The following is a 21,353-nucleotide window of genomic DNA, read 5'->3' on the forward strand; positions in this document are numbered from 1 at the left end:
GAAGCAAAAGAATCACTTGAACCCAGGAGGCAGATGTTGCAGTGAGCCGAGATCGCGCCACTGTCCTCCAGCCCGGGCAACAACGAGACTCCATCTCAAAAACATAACAAAACAAAAATGATACAGGACTGCATCAGACGCCCCATCGGCAGCGTCTACGCAGCAGTGCCCCACCATGTGACAGCTCAGGTGTTAGAATGAAGCCCGGAGCCAGCCTGGCCCAGAAGCCCTGGGCTCCATATAGGAATTGGCATCTAGTAACAGCCCCATGAGTCTGTAGAGGTCTCAGCAAGGGACATGCTCGGGTACAAGAAGCAGCACTCTCGGGGCAGCGCAAAGCCTCCCGCAGGTATCCTGTCCTCGCAGTCCAGAATGAGTTTGCCAGTCTGGGGTCACTTTTTAGAAGCCATGTCGCCCACCTTTAACACAGCTGGCCATCCACCTTTATCAGGTTTCCACAGAAAAAGTGGAAGACAGTTCCCCAAGGCCTTTCTCCCCCAGAGGAGAAAGGGCTTTGCTGACCCTTCACTGCTACTCTCTGACCAGCCAACAGCACAGCCACCTGGCCCCCCAGCATCCAAGCATGCCTCTGTATCTTAGGGATTCACCTCACCGCTCAGAAGAGGCCCCCATGAAAGGCCGGGCATCTCCCCTCTGATTCCCCCACCGCTGCCTTCAGCCCAGCCCCACCCTCTCACTTGGCAGGCGAGAAGATGTTCCAGATCGACAGCGGAAGGAATGCGCCCCTGCACTCGCCACCTTCAGAGCACTACACCATCATCTTCAACACCTTCGTCATGATGCAGCTCTTCAACGAGATCAACGCCCGCAAGATCCATGGCGAGCGCAACGTCTTTGACGGCATCTTCCGGAACCCCATCTTCTGCACCATTGTGCTGGGCACCTTTGCCATCCAGGTAGTGAGGCCCCCACCCTAACCAGGCCTGGGGTGGGCAGCAAGCAGCCGGAGCCCAGCCCTCTGTGCTCCCCCCTGATGGCCTCTCTCTTTCTCTGCTCCCCTCTGACCTCCAGATAGTGATTGTGCAGTTTGGAGGGAAGCCATTCAGCTGCTCTCCACTGCAGCTGGACCAGTGGATGTGGTGCATATTCATTGGGTTAGGAGAGCTCGTTTGGGGCCAGGTAAGTTCCTGGTAGGTCGCAGGAGGTGCCTTTTAGCAGGGCAAGGGAGACAGCACTGGATGGAGAATCCAGGACCCCCAGGAACCAGCTGCCAGACCCCAGGCAAGCCCCTCCCTGTCGCTGGACATCTGAGCAAGGGGGCTTTGTCCCAGGTCCCATACTGGTCCTCTGGGTACTGCTGCTCTGATTTTTGCCTTATATCTATCTACCACTGTTCCTGTTGTTTATATAATATTTTCTCTCAATCACGTCAGTTTTTTTAACTTAAATTTGTTTTTAAAGGCAATGTCATATTACTAAGAACTGAAAAATCAGTATCACTTGTCATAAATGGAAGCTAACAAAAACATTAATGTAATGAGAATGACGTTATGAAACTCCAGCTAGAAGCCATGGCCTGCCAGGGGTTCAAGGCTGGAGCAGCTTCTTAGGAAGGGAGACGAATCAATGGTCTGCCGGCGCTGGTGGCCGGCTGGCGTCAGTCAGGGTCCTGTAGAGCACTCAGAGGGAACGCAAGCAGGACACACTCTGCCACATTGCAGTGTTACTCAGTGCTGTGCCTGTGGCCATCTGAGAGCTGCCCCAGCTCCGGGGCTCCTTGGGCTGGATGCTTTTTAGGGGCCCTTCCAGCTTTGACCCCAGAATATTCTCCCGCCAGTTCCTTTTTCTACGTTTGCCTGAGTTCCAGACCCTGTCACAGCTCTGACAGCATGCAGCTCAAAGGCTCCTGACCCAGGACACAGGGCTTTGGAGGAGTGCCGAGAACCAATGCAGGGCCTAAGGGGCTTTATTCCCAAGGTGCTCACACATCCAGGCAATGGGACCTGATGGGTGGGAGACATTGTTCTTGCCTTCAAGCTGTCTGCAGGCTAGAGTGAGAAGCTACAGGGGCAAAAATTAACTAAAAGATAAATAAGAAAGTTTAGTTTCATCCAAAAGGACTTCCTGTAACCTTTGGGGCTGCTTTGGAGAGTGATAAACCAGGTGTGACTTAGCAACTCCATTCCCTGGGCACCCTGGGGGCCAGGCCATCTTTATCCCACTGGGACCCACACCCTACAGGAGGCTCTTCGGGGCTGGGCCCAGTATCTGAGGGAAGGATTCAGAGGACTAAGGTTAATGCCAGTGGCCAATGCTGACTTTACATTCCCAGGGAGCCCCCTGAGGCTGCATTTGAGCCAGTGCCTGTCTGTCCCTACAGGAGATGGAAGGGACCTCTGGCATCTGCCACCTCAGCTTTCCTGTAGGGCCTGCGTCTGGGTCCTTAGCCCCACAGACAAGCCCTTTGGGGAAGATTAGGAATGAAGGCATAGCTCTTTCCCATACTGCCTTCCCAGTCCAGGATTGGTTGCCCTCAGGGTCCAGTGATCTCAGGAGGAATAAGGGACAGAGGACTAAGTAACCCCAGGAGGGCTGAGAGCCAGCCACGGGCCAGGCTCATGCAGGATGAGTTAGACCCTCCACCGTGCCCAGTTCTCACCATGCCCAGAGCGGCCCCCACTTTACAGCTAGGAAAACCAAAATTCAGTGAGGTTAAATGACTTGCCCAAGGCCATAGGACCGGGACTGTCTGGGGTATTCAAAGCCATATCTGTCCAACTCCTAGAGGCCAAGATTGTCCACTATATACCCCGACTCTGAATGAGTGAATTAAAAAGCAAATTGCACTCCAGCCTGGGCAACAAGAGTGAAACTCTGTCTCAAAAAAAAAAAAAAAAAAGAAAGAAATTGTCAAAGACTGGGCTGAGGAACAGGTGAGGTGGGTAAAGAAGTGGCTTGATCACATGCCTGGGTGGGTCGGTAGGAGGGAGGTAGAGGAGCGGGTGTCAGGGAAAGAAGGCCACCGGGAAGGACAGCCCCCCAATTCTGACAGCCGGGGTCCCTTGCAGGTCATCGCCACCATCCCGACCAGCAGACTCAAGTTCCTCAAGGAGGCAGGCAGGCTCACGCAGAAGGAGGAGATCCCGGAGGAGGAGCTCAACGAGGATGTGGAGGAGATCGACCATGCAGAGCGGGAGCTGCGGCGGGGCCAGATCCTGTGGTTCCGAGGCCTGAATCGGATCCAGACGCAGGTACAGGAGGCTCTTGGGGGCTGGGCCCAGGCCCGGCCGGGGCGGGCCAGGGGATGGAGGTGAGTGTGCTTGTGCTGCCCCCCAGGGCCCGACTCTGGTGCTGAGGGAGGGTGGCTACAGAGGGGTCCCGGCCAGCTCTCACCAGCCACTTGCACACCCACATTGCACACACACTCCCGTGGCTGCTAAGGAACAGCATGGCCTCCTCAGGGAGGTCCCATTGTGCCCTCTTAGGGCAGCAAGGGGAAGCGGTAGGGGTCACACCCACCATGGTCTCCAGGGGGATTTCCCTGAGAGGGTGGGGAAGGGTGGCTCTGAGGGCAGAGGTGAGTGAGGGGACTGTCGCTCAGCTGGGGGCAGCCACCCAGAGGGACTGTGTGAAGGCTGGACAGAAGCTGCAGGCCAGGTCGCCCAGGGTCCCCCAGGGCCTGGTGATCAGGGGTCCGCCGCCTCCACGGGGGCTTCAGTTGCTCTCCCCAGCTTCCCCTAGGGGGTGGAGAGGCTGTGGGGAGCAAAGGTCAGTCATCCCCAAGTACACACAGACACACAAGCACACACCAAGCACACCAGGGGAGCACAGGTGCAGGGTGTAGCCAGCCAGAAGCAGGTTTCTTCCCCAGATCAGAGAGAGCATGGCCGCCATGTGGCACACGACACACCTGCGCCCTCCCCGCCCCCCCCCCGCCACACACACACACACGACATGCTCTCACATGGGCCCTTATGCCTGGAGCAGGTGTTGTAGCTCACAAATGCTGTCACAGCCCTGCGAGGGGAGGGTCAGGAGGGACTCTGTGGGTCTCTTGCCCAGACCATCTGGGGACTTGGAGTGGGAGCTCCTCCATGCCCCAGCATACTTGGGTGAAGTGCAGTGTAGAGGCACCCACCTGGCCACCATCCTGCCAGCTGTGGCCCAGCACCTCATTTCCATCCGATGTAGCAGATAGCTCACCTGGGTCACCTCCCACCCCTCTGTACCCTGTCCCAAACCTCACCTCATGTGACCTTCACAGCCCTGGGATGTAGATGTGACTCCCCCAGTTTTAGAGGTTACCGAGGTCCAGGAGATGGCCCTTTCTACCAAGCTGGCACAGCTGGGGTGGGGACTGGAAGCAGGTTTCAGACCCAGAACTGCCTGACACGGGCCTGGGCTCACCTCCCCTGATTAGGACCCTGGCAGCCAGCCCTCCCAGCCTGCCCCCACCTCCAGGGAGGTCCAGGACAACTCAGTGAATATGGCCCTGGTGCTGTCACTGCCCTGGCGGCAGAGCCATGCAGGGGTCTCCAAATTATGGGAGGAAGAAAGGACTGCGATTTCTTGAGTGGGCAGGAGCGTCTGTCTTGCCTGCCTCTTGTGGGTCAGGTGCTTTGCCACTTACAGATAACCCTGCCAGGCAGGTGGCATTGACCCTTCTTAAGAACAAGAAACTCAACTCAGAGAGGTGGCTTGCCCAAGGTCACCTAGCTAGTAAGTGACAGAGCTGGAATTTAGGCCAAGCTCTGTTCACCTGAGGGCCCCCACCACACCCTCTACCTCCACGCCGGTACCTGAGGGAGGCCGAACACTGCTCTCTTCCCTCCAGATGCCAAGTTTAATCACTGCCTCCTCCACTGGCCTCACCCAGCCCACTGGCCCCTGAGCCACTAGCCCAGGACAAAGGCCAGACCCCCTGTGTCCTCCCGGGGACCCTGGGGCCTGCAGGTGGGCCCAGAGCTGAGCAGACATCTTTCAGAGCCTTGGAGTGTGTCTGGTATTTTTGTTTTGATTTAAGTGACGTTGTCGTTGTTGCCGTGGCTGCGGCTGTTCTGTGATGTTGCGCCTGTCAGTCATGTAGCTGTTGTGTTCGCTCTTCTCGCAACTTGTCTCGTTCTCTCCTCCGTTGCAGATTGAAGTAGTCAATACTTTCAAGAGCGGGGCCTCCTTTCAGGGGGCCCTGCGGAGACAGTCCTCGGTCACCAGCCAGAGCCAGGATGTAGCCAATCTCTCTAGCCCTAGTCGCGTGTCGTTGTCCAATGCTCTTTCCTCTCCGACCAGCCTTCCTCCTGCTGCAGCCGGGCGTGAGTGTGACTCCTTACTGCCTCCGGCTGGCACTGCCCACGCCAGCTCCCAGGCGGGCAGGGGCTGGGGCACCAGAGGACGTGGGGGGCAGCTGGTCACGATCAGGCCCAGGGGGCTGAAGGGTCACAGCCACCGAAGAGGGTCCCATTGGTCAGGAGAGTGTAACCAGTCATGCAGTGGCAGTCACTCAGTGGACCAGGGTCAGTCAGAGGGTCGTTAGGGTCCCAAGTGGCCAAAAGGTCTGGTTCAGTCAAGGGATCAGCAATGGTCAAGGGGACATCAGTGACCAAATGGTCCCAATCCACCACAGGGTTCCAGCAGCCAGAGGCGGACAGACATGGAGGTGACACAGAGTGTCCCACTGGCCCAGGGTTATATGTGGTCAGCAAAAGCCTGGACCACCAAGGCAAGGGTTGGAGTTAGACAGGAGGTCCCAGTCTTGCAGTCAAAGTCAGCAGAAGGGTCACTGTGGGTCAAGGGAAGCAAGCCCCTCAGGGTCACAGTCAGTCACGCTGGGATCCAACCAGGAGAGGGTCACATCATCCAGGCTTTCCCAGCTGGTCAGGGGACACCCACAGCAATGAGGGTCATGATCAAGGGGGATGGTTGAGCCAAGAGGTCACTACAGGTCAGAGGTCATAGTCAGCCAGGGGTCCCAGGCCACCTAGGAGCTCACAGCCTGGAGGCTGTACCCCAGCAGTTCAGAGTCTCTGCCCACTTCCTGTCACTCCTCTCCTTGCACTTTTGACAGCATCAGCTGCCCTGCAGACAGCTTTCCCTGTGGCTGAGCTTGGAGCTTGCTGAAGTTCTAAGCCCTTCCTGGAAAGGACAAGGTCCCTGGCCCATTCAGCTTGACCCCTGGTAGAAAATGGTGGGTCGAGCCTCATGTCTTGCCTGGATGCCAGCAGGCCCAGAGGGACCTGATCTACCCTTGGGCAACCTGCCCTCCTTTATCTGAGGGATAGCCTGAGACTGTGGCCCCTCCTTCATCTCCCTCCTGCCAAGCTCATCTCCTCATGCCACCACTTCTGATCTAGAGCACTCACCGCTGGCTTTGTGTAGCTCTTTCCCGGACCCATGGCTTCGGGTCCCATAGGGAAAAGCCTGTCTTTCCTCCCACCGCCCTGCTTCGCTTCCAGCCAGGCCCTTCTGATCTGCAGGGGAGCCCCTGGCTCTGGTCTTCTCCAGTTGACACAGTGTCCGTCTTAGCCTCCAGCTTCTTTATGAGAAGTAGACTCTAGCTCATCTCTTGAAACTCTATAAAGGGCCTGTACCCCCATCCAAAACCAGAACACCCACAACACACCCCCCTGCAGCAGCGGTAACCCTGTGTGCTGGTGGGAGCGCCTCCCTCAGTGCCTCCAGTGGAGGCGCAGGCCACAGAAAGCCTGTTGATGGCAACTGTCCATGACTTATAGCGGCAGGACAGAAGCAAAAAGCAGGGAAGGAGCCCCTCAGTGCTCATTCGTCGGCACAGAAATGCAGTGCTGGGGAGGCCCAGGGAGCCAAGATGAAATGGAGATGCATTTCAGCAGATGGTGGCTGAGTCACATTTCCATGAGATACCATCACTAGGCAGTCACTGCCAGGATTTCTAGGGGAAGGCAACACTGAAGGGGAGTCCCATCCTCCTCCCCTTTAGACCAGAGAGCTCTCACCTTAGCAGCAGCCTAGCCAGCTGACCTAGCTCCTCTCTGCACCAGCTCAGCTCTGGCCTTGCTCAGCACCTCCACCTCTCCTGAGGTGCGGTGACCAAGTGTCCTGTCAGGGAGAGCTACATCGGGAAGAATCCGCTTCTTCCCTTCTGCCACCCCTCCTGGTGACTCCTGCGGCCCTCTGGCTGGGGCTGCCTGCCAGGAGTCTGGCTTCTGGATGAAAGCCCAGTTCTTCGTCCATCCCAGTTCAGCCTCTTTCTTGAAGGGCAGCACTTCACCCTGGCCACAACAGAGCACACCTGACATTGCTGGGCACCCGCACCACCTTTGGAAGTCTTCCCTGAGTTAGCCCCTCATCTTAGCCTTCACAGTCTAGAAGCTAGAACTGTCCTCTCAAACCTCAGCCACTTCTTTCAGCTTTTCTTCTGTCTCATTTGTAAAGCCATTCAACAGGGCCAGTCTGGGAATAACACTTCTTTGCAGAAGTGCCCCTTTCTTCATTTCTGCAGAAATGCTTAGACAGGAATGTGTCTAAACTGACCTCCTTCCATGCCACATCAGTCCCCTGTAGCCCGTGGTTACCCCAACTTTGGAACAGTCTTGGAAAAGAAGCCCAGGCAGAGGCTCAGCCAAAGCCAACTTGACAGTCCTTGCCCTGACCCCTCATTCTCTCAGGGGACCCAGCGGGGCTGGCCAGGACCTCCTCACCCTGCTCCCCATCTTGCCTCTCCCCTCTTCACACCTCCCGGAGAACCTCGCATTCCCCCTCTGTGACAGAATCCAGCCTATAATTCTGGGTCCCTCCTGAGACCCTTCCTGAGCCTGTGGTCTTAAAAATAGCCTGAGGGCACTGGTTCCCAGACAGGATCACAGCCTCTGCGGTTTCTGGACAACACAGCCTCATGCCTCCTTTGCCTGAGTCTACAACAGTGCGGCTTCCTCTGGTCTCCAAGGATGCTGAGGACCCTCTAGACACCAGCCAAGGTCCCTGCAGAAGCCAGTATGCTTTCCTCCCACAGGGAGGTTTAAACAGGTGGCCAGGAAGTGAGAGAAGGGCCCCAATTTAATGGGATGAGGAAGTGGGCTGCCCTACTACCCCACAACTCCTTCACCCCCACCACACCCCACCAGCCTTCTGAGGGGAATCTGCTTCCTGGGGATTCCCCAGTGGAGGAGGCTGCCCATGTGCCTGCTGAGGCAAAAACACCTACAGCCAGTATGCCCTGGAAGGTGTCAATCCACTGTCCCCTGGGTTATGAAGAGTTGACCACAGAGGCCTGGGACAGGGCCTGACTTCTGACCTGGGACACTGGAGTGAGGAAAGCCCCTGAACACATCACAGGCCCTCCCCTCCCCACAGCACCACCGCAAGATGAAGGCCTCAGCAGACAGACGCACATGGTAAGCCTGACTGCAGTCACGAGGCACATGGCGCGAGGACGCTCGGGAGGGAATGAATTGGTGCACTCTTCTGACTTACTCAAAAACGAGCTTGTTTTTACCCCGGAAACTTAATGGCACACACCTAGTGCCTTATACCTGAGCCCCACTCAACATTTCCAGAGCAGTTCCCCACTCCCTTTACTTCAAAGATGCCGCACCACTGAATTGTGGGAGGGGAGGACCTGCCAATACATCCATTTCGCAGAGAAAGTCACTGATGAGGCCAGGATCACACAGCAAGGGCATGGCAAGAGGTCAGACTCTGGAGTCCCTCATTCTTCCCACTACTTATACCGCTTCCCAGGAGGCCCACAGACCTGGAGCCACAGAGGTTGAACTTCCATTCCAGAACCAGTGCCCATGCCCATAGCCTCATATTTGTGAAAAGGAGTCAGTCCTCCAGGGAAGGCCAGAGAAGCTGTTTCTCAGCTTGAACTTCTACCAGCGTGGCCAGGATTGGAGAGGAAGGCACCTTCCCACAGGTGATCAAGGACCAGATTAGCATCCCACACTTCGATCCAAGGCAAAGCTGCACAGCCTCTCTTTCTCATTGCCTCAAATTCCTAACTCATCTCAAATCATCTTTGTACTCAGTAAGTCTGTAGCAGGCTCCATGTTTATCAGTGGAAGTCTTGCTCCTTCAAACCACCCAAGCCAAGAGCCAGCCCCATAAGCCAGGTCCTAGCCACATTCTGGACGCCGTACCTTGCTGGACAATAGGGCACTTCCTGCTCCCACTTCCCCTGCAGATTCCTGGTTCTGAAGACTTCTAGGGCAAGGAGTTTGCACTGTTAGGGGGAGAAATGAAGACAATGAAAAGGGAAGAAAGCTGGACTTCTCATTAGCGTTTTGGTAACTAATTTAGTACAACTCTGGGTTGGCGAGAAAATAGCTTGCTTTATGGGGGGGACCCTAGACCTCTCCGCTGTCTGAATATTCCATGTGTTTGTTTCCCTAGAGGGCTAGAGAACCCTGGACACAGAGTTCAGCAAGAGAGAGTGAAATTAAAAGAGGTTGTGAGTCTTTAACCTTGAGCCTGAAATGAATGTGAATCAGTCCCAGACTCTTGGCTTCCTTGAAGCCGGGTAAACATTCGAGTATGTCGAACCCATCTCAGACCAGGGCCTGTGCGTTTCCTCAGAGCCCTCTGACAACAGGCGTGGGTCTCCCTGCTCCCTTTGTGCTGACGAAACCAAAACATCTGAAACCCTGCTCACTGGGTCCCTTCCTCTCCTTCCCCTCACCCCCACACCCAAATGCAGCTTATGCCAAAAAAAAAAAAAAAAAAAAAAATCCTACCTTTAGGGTAGGCAGGGAGGGGAGATGGAAGAGCTTTTTTTCCCCATAGTTTTTTCCATTTCAGCCTCGGAGAGAACCGAAGTGGAGACTTGAGATGGCCGTGGCGGGGTGTCCCAAAAAGTCTTGTCCCCATAGTCTTGTCCAGAGCAGTTCATTTTTTCTGTTGTCTCCATGCCAGGGGGAGGGCGGAGGGGCCTCATCTCATTGTGTGTCATCCCCTCTGCGTTGTCAGTCACATGACAGGGTCCTGCCACCATCCCTCCACCCCACACATACACTAGGTGTTCCAGTTAGCATCTGAATTGCACTTCAGCCTCAGAACACACAGCACCAAGCTAGGCAGCTACAGCCGTGACGCTATTCCCACTCTACAAATAAGAAAGCTGAGGCCAGCAGTGCCTTCTTTGTTTTCAATTAATCAAGGTGTAACAGCTCACTTACCAGGAGATCAGAATATGAACCAACTCTGCAGAGCCACAAAGAGGGACTCCAGCAGCCACAGTGGCCATGAAGCACCAGCACAAAGGCTGTGTCTGGCTGGCTCTTGCTTGGCACTTGTTGCCTCTTATTTAAAGCACGATTCCAGCAAGTGGGGTACCCTGGAGTCCCAGCTCACAGTATGCAAGGTGAAAGGACAGAGGTGCTTTTCAGAAAACAGAAAAGTCAGCACTAACTAGTAAGCAATGGCTGACAGCAAGGGAGAAAAAACAAGCCAATCCATGGGGTCTTACCTAAGACCAAGAAGGATAATTGACAAACCTTATGTTAAATTATTCTCTGTGCACTCTAAATTAGAAGTCAGAGGAGTATATGACATGCTTTAGAAAGAATTCCCTCTGCAACAGTAAAACAAACCTTCAGCGATGACACTTAAAATCATCAACCACTGTCACCTAGAAACTCCACTTCCATGGAAGAGGGCTTTCCCCACCAGGGTTCCACAAAGGAGCTACACCTGGGTTCCACTGAGAGCTCAAGTCCTGGGACTTCAAGGGCCTCCCCACGACCGTCTCGTCCAGTCCCCTGCCTCCCCGCAGGCCTGTGGTGTAGGGCAGCCACTGCTCTGCAGGTGGGTGCCACTTGGCCTGCACACAGCAGCCGACTAAGGCTCTGTCCTGGAGGCGCCAATGCCACCTTGTTTTCTCCACCTCTGACTCCACTTCGAGTTGGGGCTGGGACGAGAGGAGGAGGCACCTTTGTCCCAAGTCCCATCAGACTCTTGAGATGACAGGCACTACTGCCCCTCCCAGGAGTCCAGAGAAGGGATACCTCTCTTCCAAGTGAGGGTCCTGTCCCTCTGTACCCTGTGAGGCAGGACAGAGGACAACCAGAGAGCTAGTGTGGCTTGTCCACAGTCAAGGCACCAGATGTGGCAGAGCCAGGACGCAAGTTGGGTCCTTCTGCCTTCAGGTCCAGTGCTCTTTCCACTAGCCTTGAAGACTCAATGACCAGCCTCCTCCCATTCTTCAGTGGAGGAAACTGAGGCCCCAGGATGTGTGGTTCACAACTGAGACAGAAAATGAAAGAACTTGCTGTTTTGTGACTCAGTTCCACACACCCCAGAATCCCACTGGGGCTGGGTTTGGCCATCTGATTCCAGCTTCATTTTTTGGTTTTGTGTTTTCAAAGCACAAATAAACAAACAAAATCCCCCAGGAAATAAGAGACCCCAAAGCAAGCTCCAGTGACTGGCTGGCCAGGGCTTTGAGTCTATACTCGAGTGTTTACCTCCCAAATGCATGAAGGAAAGAAACGCTGGGTACAAACGACCTCCGTTCACATTGTCCAGGCTTCCAAGTGTAGCCGTGTGTCTGTCTGTGTGTGCTGTGTGGCTCCCGACCCCGCGTGGCATGCAGCCCGCCCCCAAATGTCATCTGTCCGCCAGCTCCTGTGTGCTTTCTGGCTGCCTCTGCTCTGCACCTGAGAAAGCCCTGGGTTGGCTTTGGTTTGCTTTGCTGCCTTTGATTTGATGTTCCCGTTCTGTTTGGCCCTCATGTGTCTCTCTCATCCCAGCTCATCCAACCGTCTCTCCTTTCTGTTCCTTTTCTGTTGGTGACACATAACCTGTTCCATGTTGTATGGTTTCTTAACTGTGTGTGGTTTTTCTAAGATGAATTTTTTTTAATAGCCTCTCCTCTTTCCTACTTGATTCCCACCTGGTCCTCCTCCCCGTCTGCATGGTTGAACCTCTGCTTTAAAGTGAACAAGGCTCAGTCTCTCACTAGGTGTGGGTGCCCGCAGGAGTCGACTGTGCTTCCTTTAACCACTGTTTCCCATCATCTCTTTGATGGTGCTTGGTGATTTCTCCTGTCCTAACACTAGTTTCTACCAAAACCAAAGCAATTTTTAAAAACTAGCTCAAGGATGCCTATAACCTGAGCCCCCTTTTTCACTCTCCCCCATCCTGTCAATGCTAATAACACCCAGCGACTGTGGATTCCAGCCACCTGCTTTGCCCTAACCCTTCTCCCACCCGCCCCTCCTGTGAGCCCCCCGAGCCTGGCTGTAGTCCCCGGGCGGTGCTCCTGACCCCTGTGCTTCCCTTGCAGATCCGCGTCGTGAAGGCGTTCCGTAGCTCTCTCTATGAAGGTTTAGAAAAGCCTGAATCTCGAACCTCCATCCATAACTTCATGGCTCATCCTGAATTCCGGATCGAAGATTCCCAGCCCCACATCCCCCTCATTGACGACACCGACCTGGAAGAAGATGCCGCGCTCAAGCAGAACTCGAGCCCGCCGTCATCGCTCAACAAGAACAACAGCGCCATTGACAGTGGGATCAACCTGACGACTGACACAAGCAAATCAGCTACCTCTTCAAGTCCAGGGAGCCCCATCCACAGCCTGGAGACGTCGCTTTAGCTGAGGACCCTGTCGCCTGCCCGCCCACTCTCATGGACCCCGCTGCCACCCGCCTTCTGGGCACCCATCCATCCAGGCACCCAACTCACCCAAGCAGCAACGAGCAACAATCGGAAACCAAATACTGGAGAGAAAACCAATGTTTCCACCAACAGACCCTTTCTCTGGCTGCGATGCTGTTTGAACTCTTTTTCACTTTGAGGCAAGGGGCGGGATCCCCCCCGGGGGCTTACGGGAGTGAGCAGTTTTCCCAAAACAAGCCCTTCCTGGCTCCCACCCAGACATGGACCAGCCATGCACCCGCCCAGCCACCACATCCCCCGCATGAATGTACTGTACACTTTCAATCCTCCCCTTGTTTGGTTTTTGGGGGTTGGGGAGGGGTTTTTTTGTTTGTTTGTTTTCTTAGGCGGGAACTGCAAACAGACTCTTTTCTGAGACTATTTATCCAATCCACTGGTCTGTGAGTTTTTGAAATGCTTGCGCAGCATGGTCTCAGTTGTATAGGTTAATTTAATAACTTTTTGAAATTGCAGAGCTTAACTCGCCTAGTAGATTTGCACCAATGGAACCGAAGAACTTCATAGACACTCACAAGGTTATATCCATTTCTTTGTATCTATATCAACGTATACTTCTCCGAGACTGTATACGTCCATATAGATAGGTAGATATATATATATATAAATATATATACATGGATATATAAAGTTTCTTTGCCGGCATGTTGCCTTGTTTCCGCTTAAATTGCTCTATTTTAACTTATTTATGTCCTAAAAGAAGAATGTAATTTGTTTACAAACCTGTAGATAACGTCTTTGGCTATTTGTATGGTTTAAGAACACTGGTGGCTGAGATGCTATAAAAACAGCTCGGCCCAACAGACACTTCCCCTGGGTTGCATCCTTGATGTTTTATGATAGCCATGCTCTGATTTTTGCCTGCTATTTCCGTTCAATAATGTCACTACCGTGAGAGGCTCAGGCAGAAGCCAAATGCTACCGAGTTGCCATCCTGAGGGGTTTAACAACATGCTCCGTAGACGAAGGGAGAGGAGGAGAGAAGGCTTCCTGGGTTTGCAACACTAACGGCCATCCGGCCCAAGGATGCCAGGATCTGCAAAGCACTGCTCGAAGACTTTTCTCTCAATGAAACTCGCTTGAGTTTACTAAGAGCATTTCAAAAATAGGTTCTCTTTGGCACTGTCTGTACAGAGATTGAGGTAGTGTTGAAATATTATAAATGGTAACGTGTTGATTTTTTTTTTTTTTAGTTAGTAACTTACAGGTTTATTTCCTTATTAATGGCAGCGTCCGAGCTGTTGGCATATTGGATGAGGATCAGTATGGCTTGCTGCTTTTATTTTATTTTGAAGAAGAATAGCCTTTTCTCTGCACTATTTAGATCCGAATGAACCTTATGATGTGTATATTGAGATGTATTCAGTGTGATTTTAAACCAAATTGTCTTCCTGTAGTCACAATATATACTGTAGCCTTTTAACAGCAAGTCTTGCTTTCCCAAACAGAAAGCCATTCTGAAACCCTACAGTATCACAGGTGAGAAAAGGTGGTTATTTTTCCCCAAGACAACAGCACTAGTAATCCCACTTGATAAGAGCTTATTTAACTGTGTGTCAGCCTCTTGACTGCTAAGCACTTTGTGGGGCTCAGCGTTTTTCATAAAAGAACTTTTGTATTTAATACAAAGTTTGCTTTGAGACTTTTCAGCATATGATCTTTTTCCATAAACTTGTACAGTGCAAAAGACATTTTGAATACCATGATCGATGATGTCCCATGCTTCGAGGAAAACCAAACACTTTCCGCCTCTCTTGTAAAATCCATTCCTCATGCTGACCCTCCTCTTGGTGGCTATGTCAGCCCAGCCCCTTCCCTTCTCCAGGCCCAGAGAACTCTTCCACAAACAAGATGAGAGCCACTCGGGAAAAGAGCCATAGTCAGCTGGGAGGGCCTACATTTGGATGGCTGTGGAAAAACTTGAGGGTTTGGGGTTCAAAGTCAGCCCATCCCACCTGGCAAAATCTTCCTGGAAGGAGGTCCTTCAAGAGCGTACCACCTGAATGTCATGAAGAAGTATCTCTGAATGTATCCAGCAGAGGAAACTGCATACCCAAAGGGGTGACCAGCCCTCAGATGTGCTTATTGGATTCCAGTACAAATGCCACCAAAGCCAACCCACTGCTCTCCTACGAGGAAGGAAAGACCTGCACGTGTAAAACATGGGGCAGCCTTGGAACATGGTGTTTTTTGGAGTTTCCTTTCTCACAGTTTTCCATCTCCCCACTTCTTTGATCAGTCATGTGTCTGCGACCTCATTCCATGACATCAGGATAGCTGTGTTTGCACGCCATGCTCCATGTTCATTTGGAGCCAGGAGAGGTTCTCAGTGGAGCCTGGCTTAGGGAACAGGGAGCGATGGAAGAATGCCAACATTAGCGTTGGTCGTCTCTTGTCAGGAATGAAGGATGCTTGCACACATGCACCCCCTCACTCTCACACTTGCACACACATACACACACACAAAATGGTTGGTTTGTCAAAACTCACTGTAGTACATAAAGCTTGCACTCTGCGTCCTATATCTAGCAGCATGGGGTACGTTTGGCAGTTCACCCCATTAGGGGGTAAATAATTTATGACCATTCATCTGTTTTTATGAATTTTTTTATCTAGACAATAATTGTAAATAAAGAACTCACCATCTCTGTTCATTTAATACTATGCAATGGTTATGCTTTCAATCGCTGGCTCTTCTGACTCGCGCAGTGTGGTTCTGAAATGTCTGTGGTTTTAAAAAAAAAAGGCAAAAAACAACATCAAACAGAACATAGTAAATATATCTGTAATGTATACTTTTTTCTAGTTTGGGACTGCACCATCCATATAGCTTCTTTTCTGCCCTCTAGACAAGGGCTCCAGGAGAAGTTGACAGATTTGGTTCTGAGAGCTAAGCTCACCAACTTGTCTCCCCCTCAACAGATGAGAGAAGGGCAGGTAGCCTCTTCAGTGACTCCCGGCACTGCAGAATCACTCATCTTTGGAGGTGAGCAGGGAGAGCTCTGAGGAGTTTCCTCCTTGCAACTCAGGCGGAGATTTCTTTAACTCAGGAGCAGCCTCCATTGCTCCCGCCAACCCCTCACCATGGCCCCTTATCCCCTTGTCCCAACCATAGCATAGAGATGACAAGAGGGAGGTGGTCCTATTTCTGAGACTGGACCAATTAAAATGACTGCACTGGCTCAAGGACTCTGAACCTGTCTTGTCCTGGGTCCCCCAGTTATTGGAAGCCACTCTTTTCCCCAACCATGTTGAAATGCCACCTTTACCACACACTGATGTCTTATATAGACTTGGATCTATTTCTGGAACTTCTCTTCTCTTCCCTTACCTGGGTGGCTCATCTGGCACCAGCCATACAATTTTAACTATTCAATTTCTAATGTCAATTTCTAATGTCTTATTATGTGGTGGGATGAGTCCCTTCACTCTTCTTTTACAAAATTTCCTAGTTATTCTCTCACATCTATTCTTCCACATAAACTTTAAATTGTGCTCAGTCGTCCACCCCCTGTCCCATTCCCACCCCAAATCCTGGGCCCTGTCATTCCCTGTGCCATCATCTTCCCCCCATTGTAATTACTGTCCACTCAGGGCTGTGAAATCGAGTATGTTCTATAAAGAGGGACAAAAAGGGCATCCTGATCTTGAGGGAAGCCTTCTGTTCCTCCCATCATTTCACCTGTCCCCTAAGCCCAGGAGTTGTCATGAGAGGCCACCAGGCCCCCACTCAATTCCAGCTTGGGAACCAAAGTCACCCACCTTAGTTGTGTTGGGGTGGACCCGTCATCTGTCCCTGGTCCGGATGAGAAAGAGGAGTCTCTCCCAGGCCTGGAGCTGGGAAAGAATGTGTGGCCCAGTTGTCTGCACTTCTAATTCTCATCATGGAGAAAGCTTTATTCCTGTCTCCCTTTCCTGAGCTGATTTTTTGTTGTTTTTGTTTCGTTTTGTTTTGGGGGGATCGTTTCTTGCTCTTTAATTGGGAGTCTCCAGCACCTTTGGGATGCAGGCAGTTCTTGCCTGGGCCTTCTCGGAACCCTCACTCCCCTAGCCCACTCTTGCGCTACCTACAGGAGGCTGCCAACCTGGTGCACTCTGACAAGCCTCCCACCCAAATCTCTCTCCTGCCATTGTGTCCAAAATCCCACCAGTAGAGGATCTTGTAGGGAGGAGTGTTTCTTGAAGGCTTTTAGGCCTTCCAGAGTCAGGACGGAAGTCAGACAACAGCAGGAAGTCCCCAAGCCTTTTCAAAGTTCCAAACCAAGCTCTCCTGATTTTAATGTAGAGATCATACCAACCCAGGTGGGGGAGGAGGGTCCCTAGCCCCAGGCAGCAGCCATCACCCCCTCCACTGAAAACCATATTGGAGGCTGCTTTGGGACTGTCCTTCTCAGCCCCCTGAGTCTGTTTTGTAATGCCTGTGGTGCTCTCCCTCCCGGACCTTTCCTCTCGGGGGTCACCACACTTTGCTAACTCTTGTGTGCACATATTTTATAATAGAGTAGCGAGGGAATGGTGCCGCCTCCAGCTTCCATAAGCTGCCCGGGCTCTGGGGTCTCTGGGACAATCGGGGCTGGGAAGTGACTGTGCTCTTATTGTACACTCTTTATTTCTCTGTATCTTTGGCTTGTGCTCTTTGTAATTAATGGGATTTGTCTGCCTTTTCAACACTATACTGAGCAATAACAATAAATGCACACGTGGAAATGCAGACACGGTACACATCACAAGGCCTTTTTCTGAAGGACAGCTGGGTCCCCGCCCTTTGTGGAGTTGAACTCAGGGGGAAACAGAATCCCTGGGAGGGAAATGCCCTTTGCCCAAAGGCCCACAGCTCAACGGGCAGTCTCTCTACTTCCACTAGGTCACACCTTTTGAACACCCACCATTTGAGGGAGACAGGCTTACCCTGCCATGAGCCATTAACTTATGAGGAATAGTTGACCAGCTCATAGAAGAAGACTGGGGAACGGGGCCTCAGGAGGTAGAGGAGGAGGTTTGGGAGCAAGGGGCCGGGAGCCAAAAATCAGGGAAAGTTAGCCTGATTTGGGGTCTGGATTAACCAAAGGGAGGAGATGGGGAATACAGACACAGGATATAGGTGGCACCCCCTACTGGGGAGAGGAGTAAGGCAGAGGGAAGCCTGGCACCTGAGGAGTCTGGACTTCACAAACCTCTGCTGAACATTAGCAGAGAAAGAGAATATGCCCAGACCAAGAAGTAATCCCTAAGGTTGGCCCAAGGGTTGAGAGTTATATACACACACACACACACACACTCTCTCTCTCTCTCTCTCTCTCACACACTCACAATCACAGCTCTTCTTACGTTGAACTGATCCCCAAATCAAGCGCCATAGGCCCATCCAACTTCCAAACGCAGTTTCATATCCAAGGGTTCATTTAATCCCAATATCAACCTTCAGAGGAGGTATTATTATAATTCTCACTCAAAAGAGCAGGAGACAGCAGCTCAAAGAGGTGAAGAGCATGCCCACCTGGTAAGCAGGAAATCCAGCACTGATACCTAGCAGTCTTGATGCCAGCCTCTGCACTCTAAACCTCCATATTACAGTGCTTTATGGGCCAAATACCTTACAGCAAATACCTTAATGAATAAGATATAGTTCTGTTGCTTGTCACAATTCCCCAATCTCTTCAACATCAGTGTTGAAGGAAATTATTTTAATCACAATTATGCTTCATGCATTATATTTACATCTAATATGCCCTTGTCCTCATTTTCCACTCAAAGAAAGTGAGGCTCAGAGAAAAGTGACTTGACCTTATCACCTAGAAAGTCAGTGGTGCAGCTATAGATCCAAGGCAGAGCCTGTTCCTTGAAGAACAGAAGATCTGGCCGGGCGCAGTGGCTCACACCTGTAATCCCAGCACTTTAAGAGGCCGAGGTAGGTAGATCACCAGAGGTCAGGAGTTTGAGACCAGCCTGGCCAACATGGTGAAACCCCATCTCTACTAAAAATACAAAAATTAGCCGGGCATGGTGGCACATGCCTGTAATCCCAGCTATTCAGGAGATTGAGGCAGGAGAATTGCTTGAACCCGAGAGGTAGAGGTTACAGTGAGACAAGATCACACCACTGGACTCCAGCCTGGGCAACAGACCTAGAGTCCATCTCAAAAAAAAAAAAAAAGGAGCTCCAGGAGATCCCCCCAAACCTGCCTTTGTTCCCTGCTCTACCCTAACCACCAGCCCCTCACACCCCTGCAACCATTTCTCCACTAGAGGGCAATAAAAAATCTTGAAAGCTGTGGTGGGGTAGAAGAGTTGCCCAGAGGCCTGGCCCTTAGTTCTAACACCCTACTCCCCTGGCCTCCTCTCCAAAGCTCCTTGACAGTCTGGGTCTATCACACTCTCCGAGCCTTAACATCTTCCTTCAAGCAGTGACGATCACCAGCTAGGGTCCTTACTCCCAGTTTCAGCAGAGGAAACTGAAGGACTGTGACTTACCCAAGGGGAGTCAAGGCCTCCCCCAGCTCACCTGCCTCCTTAATATCACAAGAGCCCCAGGGTTAGACCATATGTGGCTGAGGGGGCGGGGGGCCCAGGCTCTGTCCTCCAGTGTGGCATTCTCACTGCGCTTGTGGGGAACCTTCAGCTGCCCTACCTTGGGAAGCCAGAGACCTGGGGTCAGGGACCCTGGGAATTAGGTCTAGGGCTCTAGCTGCAAGAGCCTGGATGAGATCCTTCATTGCCTATGGGGAATCTCCCTGATGGGACTTACTCAGGACCCCGGGGGATCGGTTTGGAAGGGGCAGTCCTATACAGGGGTTAGGGATGGCAGGGCAAGAGGTCCCAGCCTCTGGGGAGGGGCATTCCCTGGCCTCCTCTGCCCTGGTCCCAGTCCTTGGGTCCTGATGGGGGGACTACAACAAGGAAGCACTAGGACAGTCTACTTACTCCCAAGACGTCACTCATCCTACAACATTCATCATAAGGCCAGTCTCACCCAGAGCCGCAGAGAGGCGGGTGAAGCTATAGATAGATAGATAGATAGATAGATAGATAGATAGATAGATAGATTTATTTATTTATTTATTTATTTTTACGAGAGTCTCGCTCTGTCTCCCACGCTGGAGTGCAATGGTGCAGTCATGGCTCACTGTAACCTCCGCCTCCCAGGTTCCAGTGATTCTCCTGCCTCAGCCTTCCGAGCAGCTGGGACTACAGGCGCGCGCCACCATGCCCGGCTAATTTTTGTATTTTTAGTAGAGACGGGATTTCACCATGTTGGTCAGGCTGGTCTCAAACTCCTGACCTCAGGTGATCCGCCCCCCAGCTCGGCCTCCCAAAGTTCTGGGATTACAGGCATGAGCCACCGCGCCCGGCCGATAGTTATATTAATCCTTCCTTTCATTTATGGATCTCAGGAAAAGGGCAGACTTGGTCGGGAGAGTAGACCCACCGAGCTTCAGATTCCAAAGCCCCCCGGTCAGGGTCACTGCGGAAACCAGAGCCCCAGCCCTCTGGTCTCGGCGTCTCTGCAGGATAGGGGCTGGGCCTCGGGAGGGCGGGGCGCGCCCTTTGGAAGGCGCGGAACTATTGTGAGAGCCGAGCGCGTTGCTGCCCGGAGGCTCCTACGCCACGGCCCGGCGGCTTGAGGGCCGGGCGCCGGAAGTGAGCTGTTGCGAGGCGCCGCCGGGAGCTGCCACGTCCGAGACCCGGAGCAGCCACCGCCGCAATCATGGTGAGTTTGGGGACTGAGGAGGCCGAGCAGCGTGAAGGCCACAGTCGCGGCCCTAACGGGTTCCTCGGCCGTACTGAGTCCCAAATCCTAAGCTCCCCTCCACCGCTTAGAGATCTGGGGGGCTCTGGCCCCGTCCTTGCGGACCATTCCGAGGGGAGTCCAGAGGGAGGCCAAGGAACCTTCCTGACTGCGGGGCGCGCTGCTGCCGCGTCTCCTGCCAGCCTCCCTTCCTCCTCTTCCGTCAACAATTGAATACAAAACGAGGAATAGCAGAGGAGCTACTCTATACTGAGCCCTCAGCATTGTTCGTAATCTCAGCCTGCTAACATCCTTGTGAAGAAGGTGCCATTCTTCTCAACACTTTACAGATGAGGACACTTGAGGTTCGGAGACGTGGAGCCTCCTGCACAGCTGCTTAAGTGGTAGAGCCGAGATTTGAACCCTCCTAACCATTTCTTTCTGCCGCCTACTACATCCCCTAGCAGAGATGATTGAACAGTTGCTCGGGGTAGGGCCCCCAAGTAGGATGGGCACCTCGGGAAACGTGAAGATGGCCTGAACAACCCTCCGAAGGCAGGGGCTCAGGGTTTTTTAAGTCTCTGTGGCATCTGCAGTGTACATTCACTCCACACTTACTCCTTGAGTGAATGAATGATTGAATGAGAACTAAAGAATGGAAGTATCTGGGCTGAGCCTGGCATATCTAGTACATGCATTCTTTTAGAAACATGGGTGTGCCTCAGCAGCAGGTTTGAGGGAACCTGCAGGAACCTAGAAATCAGAGCACTGTATTCTTGCTCTGCAGAGGGTTAGGTGTAAATCACTCACCTCTAGCTCTTCCACTGCAGGTTAGAGTTGAGGCCCTTATGCTCTGACATTGAACTCATCCTAAATGAATTAACTCATTATCTGATTTCAAAGAGGTGAATTATGTTGAGTGCAGGTGTTAACAGGGGCCAGATAACACCAGGTCCCTGGGAAGAAGTACTCTAAGAAGTTCGTTCTCTCTCTCCCCCCACTACCCCTTTCTCTCCCT

General features: G+C 52.5%; 2 protein-coding genes and 1 long non-coding RNA gene across 15 annotated transcripts in view; 2 read left to right on the forward strand and 1 right to left on the reverse strand.

The window, feature by feature from the left end:
* Positions 1–17,320, forward strand: part of ATP2B2 (ATPase plasma membrane Ca2+ transporting 2) — a 299,071-nt gene extending 281,751 nt beyond the window's left edge. For 9 of the 13 annotated variants that reach the window (XM_017847490.1, XM_017847495.1, XM_017847496.1 and 6 more), the window contains 4 exons: positions 706–917; positions 1,033–1,140; positions 3,030–3,212; positions 12,218–17,320. In XM_017847490.1, the coding sequence (XP_017702979.1) occupies positions 706–917; positions 1,033–1,140; positions 3,030–3,212; positions 12,218–12,529 (815 nt within the window). In that variant the 3' untranslated portion in view covers positions 12,530–17,320. Of the gene's footprint in view, positions 1–705; positions 918–1,032; positions 1,141–3,029; positions 3,213–5,098; positions 5,275–9,327; positions 9,383–12,217 lie in introns of all 13 variants that reach the window. The other 4 variants (XM_017847497.1, XM_017847502.1, XM_017847503.1 and 1 more) reach the window with 3 other exon arrangements.
* On the reverse strand, positions 6,943–15,323 carry LOC108512295 (uncharacterized). The gene is made up of 3 exons (XR_001880561.1): positions 15,252–15,323; positions 9,075–9,157; positions 6,943–7,205 (listed from the first exon to the last, which is right to left on the reverse strand). It is a non-coding gene; the product is annotated as an uncharacterized LOC108512295 (long non-coding RNA).
* A 2,866-nt stretch (positions 17,321–20,186) lies between the features above and the next one.
* Positions 20,187–21,353, forward strand: part of SEC13 (SEC13 homolog, nuclear pore and COPII component) — a 25,588-nt gene continuing 24,421 nt past the window's right edge. The window contains exon 1 of the mRNA XM_017847505.1: positions 20,187–20,317. Coding sequence (XP_017702994.1) covers positions 20,315–20,317 — 3 coding nt within the window. The 5' untranslated portion in view covers positions 20,187–20,314. The remainder of the gene's footprint in view (positions 20,318–21,353) is intronic.

The sequence above is a fragment of the Rhinopithecus bieti genome, unplaced genomic scaffold (assembly GCF_001698545.2).
Source record: "Rhinopithecus bieti isolate Rb0 unplaced genomic scaffold, ASM169854v2 scaffold_29378, whole genome shotgun sequence".
NCBI classification, from domain to species: Eukaryota; Metazoa; Chordata; class Mammalia; order Primates; family Cercopithecidae; genus Rhinopithecus; species Rhinopithecus bieti.